General features: G+C 47.0%; 1 protein-coding gene across 1 annotated transcript in view; it reads right to left on the reverse strand.

The window, feature by feature from the left end:
* Positions 1–19,176, reverse strand: part of Cda4 (chitin deacetylase Cda4) — a 129,582-nt gene extending 110,406 nt beyond the window's left edge. Inside the window, exon 1 of the mRNA XM_050182552.3 lies at positions 18,739–19,176. Coding sequence (XP_050038509.2) covers positions 18,739–18,829 — 91 coding nt within the window. The 5' untranslated portion in view covers positions 18,830–19,176. The remainder of the gene's footprint in view (positions 1–18,738) is intronic.
* Positions 19,177–19,569: the final 393 nt, after the last annotated feature.

The following is a 19,569-nucleotide window of genomic DNA, read 5'->3' on the forward strand; positions in this document are numbered from 1 at the left end:
ACAAAAGCACAGCTTCCTTCGTGCCCTCGGTTCCGAACTATGTATCGCCCTAAGGAGAAAGCGCAACGTAAACGTGGACTGCATTGTCACCCAAGTGTCGAGACCCCCGGGCGGCCACGCAATGACGCGTAATATATTCCTCTTACACAGCCTGCCTTCCTTTGAGGCCAACAGTGATCGGCCTTATTTGGTGCCACTCAGTGAGATCACCACTTGTTCTCCCGTTAAGAAGCGGCTCTTGTCGTTTGGCTGTCTGGGCTTCCCTGTTGCATTTGTGGGCATGTAAAAAAAAAAAGGCGTAAGTGCTAAAGTGTCCCTGATTAATGATGTCCGATCTCTTTCCCTTTCATTAGAACCAAAGCTGAAAAGGCATTGAAAATGGCGCAAGCTAGCCCTGCACCACGTACAGAGTACTCCATAAAGAAAAACATGCACGGCGAGCGACGAAAGAGTGGATGTCTCAAATAAGTGGTTTATGGCCTGTTTACTCGAGACACTGTTAGAACGGCGTGGCATCCTGTTCTGTTAAAACAGCAAATAAAAATTAAAGCTTCTTTCTTTTTTATCTGGAAAGCAAAAGTGCTATACTTTCCTTTCTTGTCTAGTTTATTATGTTTTTTCGTTCTTCCGTTCCTCAACTCTCGTCTGTAGCGCTTGGAGCTAAACATTTGGACATAGTTGCCTGTCTTGTGGGGTTAATTAATTATGACTTTCAAGTGGATCCAACCAAAAAGTTATTTTCCTGACGTTTCGGAACCAACTCGGCTAATTCTTTAGGGGGGCATGGGGACAGAGATGTCGATGTGTAACTTTAAGCTTTCATGGTCCGGCTGGGGGAAGGGTTGGGGGGAAGGGGGAGTGCAGGAGAGGGTAGTTGAATTCTTCTTGGCTACTTGAGGAAGGTAGGACGGGCGCGGTCTTGACCATTGACTTAAGACCATTGAACTGCAACAGACGGGACGCTTGAACTGGCTTGTAAAGCAACAGCAGTAGCAACAGCAGTAGCCCATGAGAGGCAGTATACAACGCGTGAAGAACACAGACGCGGCGCTGGCGTGCAGCCATGCTGTTCATTAGATTGCAAAAATAAGTACATGACGCAAGTAGCGAACAAGTAGATAGGATACAGAAAAATCCAGACAACCCGAAGCTTGGGTGCCCGACATGCCGTAGTGACTTGGCGGCTATGACGCTGCACTGCTAAGCAAGAGGTCGTAAAATAAAATCCCTACAACTGAGGCTTCATTTAGGCGGCACCGGAGTCACCCGTGTGCAGTACATTGGGTGCAGATTAAAAATCTTCAGGTGGTCAAAATTAATCCGAAGTCCCCCACAAAAGCGTGTTTCGTAATCAGATCGCGGTTTTCGCATACAAAACCCTAGAATATACATATTTTTAGACATTTGTTCTAGAACCTTGGTCACTTTGGTAGGCATAAGCAATCTATAAAAAACATTCAGTCTGTGCACATCTGACACTGGCGTCGACAGTCCCGTTGTGGTGGGAGTAGCAAACCTCGCGAGCAAACTGCTGACTTACATTGGCTGAGCCACGAATGAACACTTAGCAACGTGGTGAACTCCGCTTTAAAATTAACTTTGCTCGGACGCACGCACGCACTCAATCACACTGCCTGCAGCTGTAAAACGTGGATGGCCGGCCAATCGCCTTCCTTCGCCGGACAGGAAAACAGGCTCGCACACGCGCGGCGTATAGAAAATGACGGCGCACATACAAACGCAGTGGTGTCTGCACTTCTCGGGCGCAAAACGTCTCGGCCGATTTCCTTCCCCGAAGCGGCGGCTTGGCTCATTCCGCGCTTGTCGGCCACGCTCTCAGCGGGTCATGGAGGGGAACGCGCGTTTTGAACGCCGGCAAAGAAAAACTGGTTTGCACCGAAGGCGCGTGCGCATAAGCGGTGCGGGTTATTTTCGGTTGGGATATCGGCCGGCCACACACGCTCGTCCTGCCAATGTTGGATGCATATAGATGGACTTATACCAGCAGTGGCAGACCACATGCCTCATTGTTGCTCAACGGGTATTTGCTGACAGACTCACTCATCCCACGTCCTCCATTGTGTGCACATGCATCATGCGCCTCTGCGTGTGCAAGTACATGCCTGCGAGTGGTTATGACCAGAATCCTTATAAATGAGAAAAAGAAGGAGCATATGGCGTTTTTAGCCTCGTGATAAGCTAGGACGTCGAGGTCTCGCGAACAGCTGATTTGTCTCGACCTTCTCTCCGTATATCAGCGTTTTGCCCCAGGGTCTTCCTCGCCCTGAGTGGGAGCTAGAGGAGCGTTAGCTAGGCCGGCTGGCGTGGGCACTGAAGGTGTGCTCCTTGTCCATTGCCTTTTTCGTTTGCTGAGAACAGGTTCTTATAAGCTGTAAAATACGGCGCATTGCGGGCAGTTTCTGTTGTCTGCAAAATTAAGCCAAAAAGCGGGGCGCTCTGTGAAGCCTTAGAGACACACTGTGGTGCTTTCGTAGGATTCATTCGTAGATGGGCAATGGTGCCGTGACACGGTCTAACAATATCAGTTAAACCTTGTTTTCTACATTTTGCACACAAAGACATCGTCCAGTACTTAAGTAAAATAAAAAGTGGTGCAGAGACAAAAGGGCGACAGCACGGGTAGACGTCCTTTTGTCTCTGCAGCTCTTTTCATTCTTCTTGCACGCTGGAACGTGTCCTTGCCTAAATTACAGCTGGCCCAACTCTCTGCCTTAAATGCTACGCTTTTTACACGATATTCTATTTCTGACCAATATGGCCCATAACCGCATCTTCGGATTCCAATATAACGGTCCTGTAGTTATCATGGAATGCAGGTGCTTTATAGTCTGGAGCATAGTTATGACGTAGAGAGAGAGAGAGAGAGAGAGAGAGATAATAAGGAATGCAAGGAAAACAGGGAGGTAAACCTTTTACATTGACGTTGGACAAGTGTATACACGTAAATTTTTTCAATAAATAAAGCGCAAGAAGAGAAAGAAAGAAAAAAAAAAGGCAGGACGGAAGAACACATGACGACAGGACGAATGTTATCTGCCTGAAATGTAATTCGGGGAAGGAGAGTTAACTGTAACTGCAACTTCACACGTATATCACATACGGCCTGCAGCTATTGCGGGAATTATTGTTATGTGTCCTTCTTTTTCTTTTTTTATATACCATTTCCTGACACAGCGTTTTTGATCCACTTATCTCAACCAGCCGTCCTGCTACAGGTCAGATGTGCTCAAAAAATTACGATACATATCTCCTAGGCATGAACATTGAATGCTTGCTGCATCATACTACGTCATTCCTTCTGTCGAACATCCATCAAAGTTCGTGCAAAGGCGTGATAGTGACGACACTCACGTGACGAAAGATCCTCACAAAAACCGGTCTGTGTGTGGTCGTTTTCGAGCCTTTTGCCTTAAGATGCAAAATTAGCATGGTCAAATTTCCATCCTAACGCATCGAACGACTTAATAATTTAATAAGCCAGCGCAAATAATAGCCCGCATTCTCTTTCACACTGTTTGCAGACAAAATAATACAGAAGATATGCAGCGTGTTTAAAATTACCCAGGCATCTTTGCAGTCAAAGCCTGCGCATGAATCCATCCCCTCCTCGTTTTTTTTTTTTTTTCGTCCGCTAATCCCGCATTCCAAGCTATGCAGAGTTCAATGAAAGCTTGTTTCTCTCGTACCAACACACGCCTCTCAAAGGACCACTGACATCAAACTGCGTTGTTCAGCCATGGAAACTAGCCGGCAGAATTTGCGGTCAGCATTATACGTTTTACGGGTAAACAGAGCCGCTTCACACTACGCGTCCGTGCAGGCCCACTTGCATGCAAACCCTGCTTGCGCGCGTTTCACTCTCGCCACCCCGTGCCGAGCTGGATGCCAGCCAATGTTCGCGCGGTTATACTCGTCGCGCGCACTGGTCGTCGTTTCTCGACGTCGAGTGCAGGCCTCGCCATCACGCACCACGTGTCCCCCCTGCGGAGGCAGCGGCGGCTTCGAATGTTTCGCCTCTGCCAGCTGGCGCACGTGCCTGCCTTTTTCCCGCCATTTTCGACCTTTTCGGTGGTCGCCGCCTACCCTTTAAGTAAAACTCTGGCTTGGGCTAGTGGGTTCATGATTGAATGTGTAAAGAGCAAGGCGCAATAGACCAGGACAGACAGAATAACACAAAGGACAGGACCGGCGCCGGTCCTGTCGTTCGTGTTCTTCTTCTGTCCTGGTCTATTGCGCCTTGCTCTTTACACATTCAAGCTTTTCCTTTATGTGGCACCTGTGTGCTGAGCACTTTACCCAGCTGTGCTCGTATACAGGTGTGAGCGATAAAGTGGGTAGAGGCAGTCACACTGACTGGTCGCCATTCGCAAGTGAAATGCGACGACAATTGGCTGCACTGAACTGAAGGGTGATGAAATATTGCGGTTGGTTGGGGATCGCATACCGATACACAGTTGCGCGTGGGCAGCTTGTGGGAATACTCGAAACATTTTTATACTGTATATGTCACACAGATTCATACTAAGCATAAGAGAAAAAGAATAAGTTTATTGACTGGAAAAGGCAGTGAGGTCGGCTGGAAAGTGGAATATCTGGCCTGCTACTGTGCGCAAGGGAAGGGAAAGGCGGAAAGAAAGAGGGTCACAATGGGGCATTATGATGGGAGAAACGACATGAAATAGCACATCGTATAAGTGCTACCATCGCAAGCGCGAGTCCAGGCCCGTGTCGCCTAAGAAACGTGAAAAAGCACGCATTGCCTCTATCATCTGCACACTCTCCAGCCATGCGCCTAGCTGGAGGTCCTCCGGCAGTGGTTTGCTGTATAAATGCCTCAATGCCAGTGTCAGCCTTTCGCGCGCATACACAATGCACACCACGAGCACGTGGTCTATAGTCTCGACAACGCCACACGCTGAACAGTCCGGGGAGTCCGCCAGTCCAATGATCTGCAATTACCTGCTATTGAAAGCGATGCCTAAACGTAGTCTGTATATGAGGCAGGCATTAGGGCGTGGAATTTCACGCGGAGCAGAAAAATGCGTAGAGTAACCCAGCCTTTTAAGGCGGACGTGGCGAGCGTCTGGCTGGGCCTAGTATTTTCCCGTCGCACTCTTCGTTATGCTGCTACAACTGGAACACCATTAATTTCAGATGTCTTTAAAGGGGTACCAGCAAAAAATATTGAGTCAAGCCAAACGAAAGGATTAACCTTCTGAAATAGCAGAAACGCAACTTTTGTCGAGGGTAGAGTTTTTGTATTTCAGGAAACGACGAAAAACATGTGGAAGTTGGGTAGAGACATCGCCTTCCAACTCACGAAGTAGATATCAATGACACCAGGGACTGTAAACACTTCTTTGCTAGATTGGTTAAGCAAATATATATATATATATATATATATATATATATATATATATATATATATAGTTTGGGGGCTCCTACATAAATGCATTGGAACGAAGAATTTTTTTTCTGGGCAGCCACTTCACCGAATTTCATGAGAATTTCAATTATGAAATTTAAAAGGAAATGTAGCGACCTATGAGACATAATTTTTTATTTAGGACGTTGAGTATTTTGTACAAATTGGTGAAAATAGCAAAATTTCAGAAAACGAGACAATCAATTTTATAGAATTTTGTAACTCAGCAATTAAAACATATTTTACTATTCTGCAAGCTATAAACCTAATAATACATGTACAATGTACAAAATTAATGTGTTACACACTACTCTGAAAGTTACTACTAATATGTCAGTAAACATTTTACGATACTCTTGCAATTATTGTAATAATTCACCTAAGCTGTAGATTCATATGTCAAATTTGTCCGCTTTAGGTGATCTAACGGAAGAAGCTTACAGAACAGAACTGCGATATCTGTTTTCGGTGAAGAATTATGAATCTGCAAACTTAGCTTGTATTTTTTGTACGCTTACCAATTTTCGCCACTTTGTGAAAGAGAACGTCTTTGGCCTAAATCAAAATTCTGCTTAACAGTCACTGGAATTTTGCTTGATCTTTTAAATGCAACAAATGTCACTCAACTCGATTCAGGTGTTGTCTCATAAAAGGATTTCTGTGTTTTAAATGCACTTGAATAGGTGGCATTAAAATTGGCCCCGAGCTAAAGCTTCGTCTTATGCAAACAAAAAAAAAAAAAATGTGGAGAACGACGGAAATATTTAGCCCTTACCGGTGCACAAGAACAAATAAGTTTCATCCACAGTAAAGCTGTGCAATCTGTGACTTCACGCGAGGACGTCATTGGCTCATAGAAAAATTTAGATATGAAAGTCAAGGCATTAATTGCAGTTTTCTGCAAAGTGTGTGACCGTTCCCTTCGAAAAAGCGATGAGGGTGTTCCAACCTCTCCACCGCATTTACTCTTGCCAGGCTGCACCTCGCATGGCACACAGTGAAGTGAACCAAGCAAGAATGCCTGATATCCTTCGTAAAATACAGCGCTAGGTTGTATCGGAATAGAGAAACAATGCTTATATGAAAAAAAAGAAAGAAAAATAAGGACATCGCTTCCTTTACAGCATTCCGCATCGCATCAGAAGTTGTTGGCTTATGGCGTGTTCTTCGTGGTTTGCTGTGTGTCGAATTAGAAGCTCACGGTAGCGTCATCCACGCGCCTCATGCAATACTTGTGAAGTCTGTCTCAGCCGAGTATTCCTTTAATGTGTGCCACCGATTAAATTCCACATTTCGCTAAACAAGTCGAAATATCCCTGGTCCATCTTTAGACAATAAATATAATGAAACATACTGTCACGAAAGCGTACGTGGGGCTTTTTTTTCATTACATGATACGAGATGTTGGCGCAGGTTCCTCCTTTTTTACATACAACGGATCTAAGCTAAAAAATGAAATACCAAGTTGGCACTAAACAAGAACGTTGGGTCAGGTCGGGAGTATTTTTGGCGAAGGGACGCTTTCTCACCCCGTTTGCATAGACATGCGCGAGTATTCGCAGAACACATCTTGCGCATATACATGCATCGGTTGTGCGCCTAGATAGTGCGTTAGGAATTTCTTTTGCAGGAGGGAGACCATTTTACTCGGGCGAAATTACCAGTATCTGGTAACTTATGAACAAAGTAATAAGGTAAATATTGTTGAGAAATATTATAGCTTGGCCGGAGGAACTTGAGATTCATTAGTCGCAGTAGGCGTCTTGTCAATGTTTGCCTCTTCTGTGCTATTTACGAAAAATAAATCACGCAGAGTTAAAAACTGTCTTCAAGAAGTCCTGAAATACGGAATACTTTCTCCCAAGGCAACAATTCGGATGCTAATACAGAAGTCTACAATTTTGAATTCAGGCTAGAGAGAGCTTAATTTATTCCGTCGAGCTTGCACATATTTTATTCTGTGCTATACTTGGAGTTTAAAAATAACAATAATAAACAAAAAGGAACAAGCACTGTGCCGCACACTGGAAGGCAGTGTTGGTATAATGTCCGTGTCACCCGCAACTGTGGCTCGCCTAAGCTGCGCGCACTTCCTCTGCTCTCGGGAGGAGAGAGCGAGCTGTTAGCCGAGGCTCGTTAGCGCTAAGCACGCGAAGAGCGGACGCGATTAACCGCCCGACGACGAGCCGCGTGATTCGGGACGAGCTGCGGACACGCGTGCGAAGGCCGATTTTCCGGCACGGGAAGGCAGAGAGGACCGCGTTCGTGGCGGCTGCCACGCTCCGCAGTGGGTGTTTGTCGGCCGCCCTGTTTTGCAAGTGAGCCACGCGGGCTGTATACGGGAAACACTGGTGCGTCCTGGTGGGCCTGATGACGGAGCGTGCGGCGCAACAGTCACACTTTGACGTTGCGCCTAGTGGATTTCACTTTCATTACAACACGCTTGAAGCGACTTACGGGTGGGAGAAGCAAAAGCGGCGAAATATAAGACGAGAAGCGTAAGCAGACATAGGAAACGTGAAACGAACTTCAATGGCCAACGAGCATGCACATTTGTATTCAACTTCCTCCGCTCCTTCGCAGTCTATTCGCATTATCTCCTTGTAATGTTCCCGTACCAAAGTGGCCCGGTTCATACAAAATTGCAAGTCCAATCACGTGCCAAATTGTTCCATCCCGAACCACCGTGCTCTCCGGTTGGTGTGCGGGGCAGCCATATGCTATTGGGGGCAAGCTCCGCCACTGGAAAAGCTGGCGCCACTGTTGGCGTGACGTGGCATGTGGGATCACGTGGACACAACGGCAGCGTCGGCTGCTTCGGAAGCCCCGAAGCGAGCAGAAAACTAAAGGTTGAAGTCCCACCTGCACTGCGGTGCTGATTAAATGGGGTGGTTTTTGCCGCCTCGGGTGTGTGTTTGACAACACTTGAAAGCCCTATGGTAGGTAGTGGCTGCCTTTGAAGGTGTCCAACATGGCAGGCCGCAGTACGGCAGTGCCGTACGTACGCAACGGAGCCTGGTGTCAGCCTTATGCCGCGTTCAGACTACAGTCGCACCCGCTATAAGTGGCGTATTTATTGCAATTTACGCAACTGCTGGAACGACTGTTTACGCAGTTAGCAACCGCCTACGTTCACATTGAGCCTTTCGATAAGATACGTTTTTTACGACTGGCCAATCACCGTTCTGGGACAGCCGCGTTTCGCATTTTTCACCATGGCGCCGATCAGCAAGCGGCTGTTAGCGCAGGTCGAGGCTCTTCAAGCCCAAAGTTTTCAGGCGCTGGTCATAGAGTATCGGCCTCTGTCGCACTTCTTCAATTAGTAATTCATCGCTGCACAGCGAAGAAGCTTCCGCACTTAGCATCATCACTAGGCACGGGCAATGTACACAACACAATGAGACCAGAAAACCGCACTGCACTCAGGGACACCGCGCGCGTTCGGCGCGAACCCGGGAAAACGCGGATGGCGTCGGCAGCAGCAGCAAGGAACAGCGTTGCAACGCCGGATGGCTGGGAAGGCGGTCACCGGACGAGAACGCGGAATATGGGGAGGCCGGAAGCTCCGTGACCGGAAGATGCAAACCGAAACTGCTTCGTGCATTGGCGGCGTCGTAACAGTCGTATCTGTGCCTGTCGTAAATGTAGCGGGTACTCCAACATTTACGCCCAGGCTGGTTGCGATTGTTGCGTACTTTCCGCTAAATGCAGCAGTAGTGTGAACAAAGTAGTTGCGCTTTTTGCGTTTACGCTTACGTTCCGTGCGAACGATCCGTACGTAGCGCATGTAGTCTGAACATAGCATTATTCACACGTAGACGCAGGACAAGAAGCTGCGTGAAACTTGGCTCGCGAAATTTAGAACCGGCAAGCAGCCATCGGCTACAACTCGGGTGTGCAGCAAGCACTTCTATGCGGAAGATTTTTGCTACGGTGTCGAGACTGCGATGTACAGTGAGTAGCAGAAAGCGCGCACTGAGATACTCGCCCGCGCGCGCTGCTCCAGCTAATGTCATGAAGCTTTGGTTTACAAACTTGTTGCTGCTAGATACTGGCCAGTTCACGGGAATGGAAAGGGGACGGTAAAAAGCACATCAAAAAGGCGTGGCATGTGCGCATGCTTGTGTAGCACCAAACAATGAAATGTACTGGATTAAGAAAAATAAAGCAGCCGGTAATTGCTGACTGAGAAGGCCGATAAACATACAGTGCGACAAAACTTGAGAAATGATATTGTAACGTCCAATACTTTAGAAGAAAAAGATTGAATCGTCACGACGCGACATCACAAGTCACCGTCGTAGCCGCCGAAGTCCCTATAGTTATAACGAGATTATTTGAACAGCTCTGCCAGTGTCCACGCAACAATGGTTGTTTGTGTGCTGTCAAATGTTCATATGCTGCGACCTAAAGCTCATGGCACGGCGCGAAACATTATGCGCGGACGTGCGTGCAGACGCGCAGTCGATCTCCGCGAAGCCGTGCGATCACTGCATTGAGGCTTCATCCTGCAAAGCTGGATTTGGTTATACAGACAGCCCTTGTATAGGAGCATATTTCACATAGTTTGATCTCAGCGATTGCCTACCTTTCAAGCAAGAAACCGGTTCGGGGGACTCTATCGCGGCGACTGCGCGCAGTGGGCGCGCACTGTACGTATTCGGTAACCATTCTGTGTTCTCTCTTTGCCCAAGATTATTATTTTGACAGCAAAAAATTTCCTTCGTTTTGAGAGTACTTACAGAAATGCCCAGGAGGGCTCATGCGTGATGTTCTTATTGAGCGCCGACAGCCAAGCCTATGAGGAGCGCGCCACCTTATCCCTCATACTAGGCAAGCGAGGCGCTTCCGAGAGACGGCGACTCCGTAAGCCCTCGCCCCCAATAGCGAGCTCTGCCCTCAGCCAGTGTTTGCTACGTGAGCAGACGACGTTCTTCCAGTCTGGCTGCCGATATTCATAACCGTACACTATTACTTTCGGCAGTATGTTCGCGCTCACACGAAATCTTTCAGCGGCATTCTTGTTGGACACGTTCCCCCGAATCTCGCGCATTTTAGCAATCTGAGTTTTACATTTCATAACTACATGCGTGCATTCAGAAAGCTAGCTAATGATCAGTTTGGATGAAATTTGGATGTGTACCGTTAGTTGTTTTAAACGAGATCTGAGCGAGAAAAAAGATGTATGAAAATACCACGCGTAAAAGACCACGATGGCGAAGAATGCTCGTCCGCGTCGTCTTTGTCTTGCACGTTTAATTTTCGCGCGCAGATTCCTTTCATAACAGTAATATTTTACCAAATCACGCAACGGCATTTTTTATGGCGAGAAATTTTATCACGAGAAATTAATTTACAAGGGTAGGCAGGCAAATGCGGGAGTGGATCGTATACAAGCAATATCAGCGCCTGTAAAAGGCTCGAAGTCATGTGTGATTAGAGCGTGATTTTTGTCGCCACGACCATCGCAGAAATGCAACGCAAGTGAAGCACGACCCAGCTCCGTGAGCGTGGAAGTGGTTCGGAGCTGCGGAGGAAAAATAAACTTCCGGCGTTCTTCGTAGCGTGTGCACCCAGCGCGCGCACGCGCGGCATACTCGGGCGGCCGCCGGGATTGGATCCCCACGATCTCGCGCATAACAGCGCGACGCCAAAGCTACCACGCAACCAGAGGAAAACGAATGGACAGGTTTTATCTCCGAGACTAACACGTTCCTAGCGGGTGCTGCCGTTCTTCCAAGGCTATGTTCGCATACCTGTACTTTCCCATCTTTCTTATATTTCCAAGATGATATCATAATGAATGATTTATTACCTAGAACAGGAACGGTATATACTTCGTACTTCAGTCACATTTCTGTGGCTCTTTTTGTGTGTTCGCTTCACGTCACAGAAAACAGAACGCTGCGAAAATATCGTTGTCGCTTATCTCCGCTCACGGCTCGGGCGCCCGTATCGCGCATGCTCTATAGGCTCTGACAGACGAGGCGGCGAGTTCAAATGTTGTGGGACGTATGAGTACGCCAAAACGGAGCGAAAGCAGGAAGGAGCCTTCAAGGGAAGCGAGATGCAGGAGAATCCGCATCACACTTGTCGTGCCTCTCTGTCGCCCGCGAGCATCCGCCAAGTACTTTCGACCACCCATGTACGAAAGGTAAGCTGACGTTCTGAACCATTCTTTCTCTTAGCAGCTGCTTGTATATAAATTACTGCAACCTGATAGTTAGTCAGTACTCCTTCTGAAATACTTGCAGCTATACCTCCGCACAGTTGCGCTCCGTCCAATTTCAACTGGGTCAGTATCCTCGGTTGACCGATGTCGAGGATGCAATTACTTTTGAGAGATTTCGGGTGATAGCACCGGACGCGTTGACGTTTGCGGGCGACTATGTTCTGACACTGTGCGAAGACATGACTGCGTGTTTGGCCATTCTTGTGGTTCTGTTGGTACTGTACGTGCTAGTTAGCGTATGTGTTTGCTTTGTTACGCATATGCATAGTGCATATGTGTTTTGGCCCTATTCCGAAGTCAACTATTCATACTGATGAAATGTGCTAATAACAGAAGCATTCACCCTCGATTTCACCTTGGTGTTGAATTTTTGACATCAGACGCTTTTCACTGTATCCGTCAATAAGGCATCACACGTGAAGGATCAACGCGGCCAAAGTTCAAATTTTCATGGCTTGCCAGCGACGTAAGATGAAATGGACAGGGGAGGCAGCAAGACGATCGTAAGACGCTTTTAAATGCACAATGAATTTTTTACGTTTGAAGTGTTTGAACACGGGTAATTTCAACGTTTCTGGGCTATGTGAACGAAGCGTGAGCACGCTCAGAAAGGCGCCACGAGTAGTGCGGAAGCCATGGGCAGAACCATGCGCACGGCGCGCCTTGCAGCCTCCGTCCATCACCAGCGATGAAAGCGTCAGCAATGTCGTGTTCTTTTACATACGCGATCTCGGAGAGCACTCTTGCAACAGAGGGAGCGGTACTGACGCGTTTCGCTAACGTGGTGACGACACAGTTTTCAAGTCCAATAAGAGGTATACAATGATTCCGGACTATGGCTTATCTCGTTCAGCTCATGCGCGTCGCATTTCTTCATCCTCACTTTCATTTGCACACAAGCGCATCCGTCCTCGCACTGCCTTCACATTACAGTTAGCTCTCTTGCCACCATGTGTAACCTTACGAGGAAAGAAATTGGAGTAAGTATAGCGTGCGCTAGACGTCGCTAAAGCGTCAAAATGTAAGTTCGAGAAGCGCAGTCTGGTCACGTGTTGGCCTCCGTCTTCGTGGGCACACTGTCATAGTTTATACGCATTCTTCTTCGAAGGAAGCGACCTTCTAGCGTACCAGTTCTTTTCTCTCTCTCTCTTTTGCAGTCCTACGTACTAGAGTTGAGGCGCAGACAGTGTTGGGTGCAGGCGTGGGCTCTGCCTGACGCGATCGTTTCGCGGGCAATGCCGTGCCGAATGGGACGCTCGTCTCGCGCTCGTTCCGTCTTTAAACGCGCGAAGCTCTTTGTATAAACAGAGCGTTCTGAAAACCGACAGCGCCGCCGGTACTCCACGGAAGGCATCGCTCACACTGCCGCCAACGTCAATGGGTGGTCGCACGTAAAGGCTGAGCGAGCGCATATACACGGCTGCCCACCTTGTTGTTGCTTTCGGTCGCTTTCTTTCTTTTTTCTTGCCTGGGGATACGCGGTTACAGGGTGGATGAAGAAACGTGTCGCAGTCGTGTTGTTTCGGATATGAACGGTCAACGGAGGTATTGAAAAAAACGAGGAAACCGAACTGACGCTCCTTATCAAGTATGACCGAGCGCTGTGGCAGTGACGTCATCAAGGAGGGCTGATCCTTCCATTGAAAACTCTGGGGAAAAACAGAATCCCGCTAAGAGATACACCCGTCCGCCATATACGCTATAATGCAAGATGGCTTTTGTTTCACCCAAACAGAATTTTTTAAAAGTTACTTACGGAAGGGAGTACAATTGTAGCTTTTGAGCTGGATTTCTTCAAGAGGTGGACACGAAGAGTAGTCTTTCGTGTCAGTAAAATCAGAGCGACAGAAAGAATGCAGAAAAGTAGTAGGTGTTACCCAAGTAACGGCTACCCGAGATTGAGGATGGTGAAACGGCGTAGAGAGTGCGGTCGCAGCAAATTCATTGACAAGAGCCTCGTTGCACGAAGATAGCAGGAGAAGTATTGCGACTATATATGGCTGGAGAGAGCTCCAGTTATACTAGCTCTGAGTCGGCTGCTTTCGATAAGTACTGTGACAGCAGTAACGCCAATGGCTTCACACCTCCTGAAAACAAGTGTCCAAACTGCGTAGCTCCAGACAAAGAGCGGCGCCTTCGTGCCGTCTCTGCTTGCATTTGTCGCCACTCACATCTGCACTTGATGGGCGTGCCGCGAAGGAGTTGGCGACATTGTGCTACAAGGCATGATGATGCGCCCCGAGAATAATACGGCCGCCCGCCGCCAAGCACTTCCGATCCGCGTTTCCGGAATGCCTGCGGGAAATTCCAGGACGATCGTCGCGTTCACTCCGCACACGGGCCGCCCTCTGCTTCCGGGACGCCAGGCAGCGTGTGCTCGGCGGCCTCGACGTAATTCGCGCTGACGTTGCCCGAGCTCTCTGGAGGACGAGCAGAGGCCAAGCTGGGCCAGGGATGAGGCCTTCCGCGCGCCCCTATAGGGCCCTTTCGCGCTGACAGCGATGCAACCCTGGCGATGTCGTTGTAAGCGCAGCCGCTGCGTGTTTTGAGCGGCAGTTCTAAGCGTGGTAACTCTTATAAAGGTGCACATGTTCACATATTTATAGGTCAGCGATATTCTTAGCCCTGTATAATGATAGGTAAACCTAAATAATGCAATTTGAGGCCTAAAGTAATATGATGCCTAATGCTTACAAGTAAAATTTCCAGGAGCCAACAGTATCTATAACACGATGCTTGGCACTGGAATTATATGTATTACTCATGAAACATCTAAGAACATAGATTCAAGCTGCAGACCAAAGCACCCAAAGGCATGTGGTCGTTATCGTTATTTACAAATAAGAGGGCCACTTACGTTTAACAAAATGAAAATGTTCTCCTTCAAAGAAGTTAGAGTTTACAGAGTGTGCGTTAGATGCTGGCAGGGGCACATATTTCCAATGCCATAAGAAATAAATAGTTGTAATAAAATAAAGGCCCTGAACGAGTTTATGGATGGAGGTAGTATTGCCATGGTGACATGAATAAAGTGTAATGACGTCACTGCCCGTTTACTGACGTTACTACTGTATGGACAGCTTGCAGACGAACGGTTAAAGACTCCTTCAAGTTAGAAACCAATGCGATAGTGTTTGGTTCAGCAGAAGGTCACTAATTGACGCAGTTTGTTACATTAGCGTTGCATTTAGCTCTCATTTACAGTGTTTCACACGTCCACTGTCGCACAGCGACTAGACCTCACAATAATTGTGCTGCTCTATCGAATACCGACAGGATCAGCAGATACAGCAGCCTTGATGTTCCGGACGTCACGAACTCATTTCCCGCTAGCTGCACCCGTGCGCCGCATGGCCCACCTTACTGCATTCCACGTGCTCCAAAACCCACCTCAATGTACAGCGTTAGCTGTCAAACCACCAAGAAAAGGACACGCGCGTGCTCGTGTGTGGGCCGTCCAGAAGGTATAGGGATGGCAATTGTAGGGCAGGTCTCATGCTATTCCGCATTTTCGCGTGACTTGCAGGAGTCGTCGTGGCGTGATTTTGTCCATGATCAAGTCACCCCCTTCCCCTACTCCAGGAGTAACAGTTGACGGCCCGCATTAGTGATATCGTCAACACCTTGACCACGAACAAGAATCTGAGCCCGCCGCGTACATTTCCACCAATGTACGCAGTACGTCATGATAAGCAACAACAATGAACATAGACGTCACTGGCATTAAGACAAAATATTCAAGCAGTGTTTCTAGACAACGGTTGGTGCTTTGCGTAAAGTACGTAACAAAAAATATCAGGAGAAATATCTGAGGATCATTGTCAAGAGCCGAAATGTGACAAGGCAACCTTGTGCGAAGTTTCTGAATTGCCTCATTCAAGAATTCTTCATAAGCTCTGGGAGTAATTGAAAGCTCTTGAAGTACTTCCTTTAATTTAGGCGCAGATGTGCAGCATAATGTGCCGAATGCATTGCCGATTTTTTGGCGGCTTGATCTTGTTCAAATCGTGAGAAACATAGACACCGCAGTTGATAACACGCAACTACAAATCTCAACGGAAGCGTGCCTGGATGCTGACGTACGTGTTCAGAATGCTTCTCCATCTAGTTTCTCACGTTCATTGTCTTCACTGCGTCTACACCCGTCTACCTACGTTCATTGAAAACATCCTGGATATCTTCGTACAGAAACCGTATTATATAAAGTGTGGACAAAGCATACGTCGTTGTAGAGCCATTTGTATAGAGGCGTTAATCCTGGTCCACTCGCTTTACGGTGCGCCGAAGGCTTCAAGCATAAATCAGTTTTTTTGAAAGCGGCGGGCTGGCACTCAATGCTGCGCAACCTTGAGACCACGTGGCAAAATAAAAAGTCGGTCGAGGGGCCCAGCTGATCTTACACAACGATCACGTTCTCGTGGCCGACTCGGAAAACACTTTCGAGCCCGCAGGATCTGTAGCCAGAGTTGCTTTATTTCTTTTGGCCAAGTCATTTGAGTAGCAGCAAGGGTTAGGAGTGTGTTTTTATTCTTCCTATATCACCGAGCCTTTGGTTCTGTTCTGGAATTCAGAGCGCTTTGCAAAGAGTAAAAATACAAGTTTATTCGCACGCACCTTGCTGCAAGGATTCGTGCATATCTCGGGTGCTTGAAGTAAGCCGTTGCTATCCTGACAAACTTTCACGAGTTTTCTTAACTGAGGGGGGATGCTAGCTGTCTTTGATATTATCGCAGTACACACGTACAAAAAGAAAAATGAAATCTCGTGCTATCATATCGATATCGACTGCCATTAATTCGCAATATTTTTTCGAATCGTGCGTGTGACGGAGAAAAATCTTCTGGAAAACGTTTAGCTAGTAGCAGAGCTGCTGAAAAGCGAGTGTTCAATCGTTATCGGCAAGCAGTGCTGCCAGTGATGCCCTTCCCTCCTGTTCAGGTACTGCCCCTCGTCGTTATACGGGGTGCTTTATTTTATTGTTAGCAGAACGTTTAAAATCGTGTAGCACAATTCTACTTATTGAGCTGGATTACTCTCAATGTCAGACATCATTTGCACAAAAAATGAAACTGAATATTTGACGAATGAACAAGCTTTTGCTCATTAGCTTCTAAACTAATTATTTATCTCACATGTTGTAATTTACTCATTGTAGCCGGAAACATTTAAAGTTATATACGCTTCGAATGAATTCTGAGGATGACACCAGTTTCGATATATGCGTTTACAAAGTTTGCGACGAAATACATTGGTGTTACAATAACTTTTGAGCTTCAATGAATAAAAATACCCTTTGTTGAAAATGTAAGTGGAACAACAGTGCATTTTTATGGTAAGTTTGACAACGCTTATCTCAAACCTGCCGTTAATATCAAAATACGTTCCAAGCGGATGTGCCTTGTGGAATCGGTGTCATCGATTCGTGTATTCGAATGTGTAGAATTGTAGAAAACTTATGTAGAATGTGGTATGCAGAATTAGTAGAAAACTTCATTAGCGAAACTTTGGTAATTACCTTATTATGCGCATTGATTTCCAGTGTAGTGTAATGTATACTCTTCGAGTATTCCAGCTCAATAAGTAGATTAGCGCTTAATGCTCCAGGCGATTTTCAAAAATTCGTTAACGTTAAAACAAAACACCTCGTATATATATACCACATGCCTTTCTTTTTCTGCCTGCACCAATTTTTTTTTTTTTTTTACAGAATAGCACAATTCTAACTCCTGAACAAAATTATTCGATAAGGCGGGCGTTACGTCTGCGAGCAATCAAAACGCGTAATTCAACAATGACCGTTATTGCGCTAATTAAATGCGTAATTAATTATTTTACGGTACATAATGCAATTTACAGATTGTAGCCGGGGAGCTCGCTAGACGTATCCGCTTGAAACCAACTCTCTGGATGACGCTAACCTTGAGATATTAATTTTCACTGTCCAACGAAATACACTGGAGTTCCAGTTACCTTGTGCTTAAATAGATAAGATGGTGTTTTCTCAAAAACGCAAGTACAACAGGAGCGCATCCTTAGCGCAAGGTTGACGGGCGCATAGCTCCAATCCTCAGAGTTCGTTGGAAGTCAATATGATTCGCAATTTAACTAGCAACAAGTCGTAAATTGCAATACGTGCTGTACATTAATTACTAAGAAACTGAATTAGTAAAATTTGGGTAGTTAGTCATAGTCAATTACACATTTGATTGCTTGCGGCATCAATGCCCGCACCATCGAGTAGTTTAGTTTAAGGGTGAGAATCGGGTCACCTGCCAAAGGTTATTTTTAAAATTTTGGTGTAGCTAGAGAACAGCACCATATACATATATATATATATATATATATAGATATATATATATATATATACATACAAACCACAGGTGGCCAAATTAACCCGAAGTCTCCCACTACGGCGTGCCTGATAATCAGATCGGAGTTTTGGCACGTAAACCCTCATAATCTGTTCTTTTTTCTATTTATGCAGTCAGCGCTCAAACATCTTTGCTTGGCATATCCACGAGCTGTGCAAAACTCACTCTCGAGGCCCATAGAAAATTAGTTCCGGGTGCGTGTGCTTTGCGCGCGCTTCATTCGGGCAAGAGGAAAGTCGGGCGTGAAACAATGCCAGATAATACCAGTTGGGTGAGGTGAAGATTTGAACAACGTCTCACGAGGGGCCTCAAAATACTTGAATGCGTCTGCCTGCTTTGCTTTCACGTTTCGCCCACCCTGGTCATATGCCGAATGTTATTTAGTTTGGGTATGATAAGTGCAAGTCCGAGCTGCCTTGTCAACTATCTGCTGCCCGTTTTCTTTTTTTTTTTTTTCATTATTTTGCATTTTGTGAATTTGTTTGGTTCTAAATTGCTATTTTGGGTATAAGAATGAGAAAACTCGCAAAACTACTGTTGAAGTATCGCTACACAATGAAGCGTGCCTCAAGCGACGAACGACACTATATAGCACAGCTTTTTGTTGTCCTCCCTGCGGTTTCAACTCTCCCAATTATCCGGGGCTTGCAAAGAGAGCGAAGAGACACCCAAGTAATGGATTCACTCACCATTTGCAGCGGCGGCGTAGCCTGTACAGAAGGCGACAAGTGCGGCGACCAGGAAGAGTCTGGCCGATTTAGCGGCCGCTGAAAACTCCATGGCTTTCCACTCAAGTGCTGTGTTCAGGCGACACGACGATGAGCAACCGTCGTCGGTAAAAGCGGCGTTGCTCGGAAGGCAAGGCTCGAATGAGACGCGGGGGGAGAGATGCTGGTTGCGTTGGATCGCGGCGGTTTATCCCCTTCTCGGAGGCAAGTTCGTCTTCGACTCGCACCGAAGGCGAAAGGCAACCCGGTTTTGTACACGCGCCGCTCAGAACACTCTCCACCGCGCTCTCTTTCCTTCGGCGCGCGTTCTTTGCCCAGATGTGACAGCAGTCTCCTTTCTCGCCGTCTCTTCCTCTTCGAATGCCGCTCGCCCGCTCTTCACCCCCAGAGATGAGCACGCGCGGTTGTGGTGGCGGCGATGGCTTTCCCGCTCAACTGGCTTCGTGGTCCCATGCAGCTCCTATCGAACGTGCTACGTCCTTATCTGGACTCCGTGCGCGAAGAGGTCTTTGCACCGGCCATATATGCAGAACTCTGTCTGCGGACAAAGCCAGAGTGCGTAACCACCGTGAATTATAAATTTTGCAGCGTTTCCTGGGATCGTGCCATGAAACGTCATTCTTTGTCTCTTCGTTGTCCTTCGCTGTTGTCCTTGTTCCCGATGCTAGCCCGCTTAATTGTGATTTTGGGAAATTACCGCAAGCAAAACGCGAGACTTGAAGAAAGGGCAACATGAAGCGGTGCTGACAACTGATGATTTAATGAAACGAACGCTCAGCCTATATAGATCGG

The sequence above is a fragment of the Dermacentor andersoni genome, chromosome 4, assembly GCF_023375885.2.
Source record: "Dermacentor andersoni chromosome 4, qqDerAnde1_hic_scaffold, whole genome shotgun sequence".
In the NCBI taxonomy this organism is placed as follows: domain Eukaryota; kingdom Metazoa; phylum Arthropoda; class Arachnida; order Ixodida; family Ixodidae; genus Dermacentor; species Dermacentor andersoni.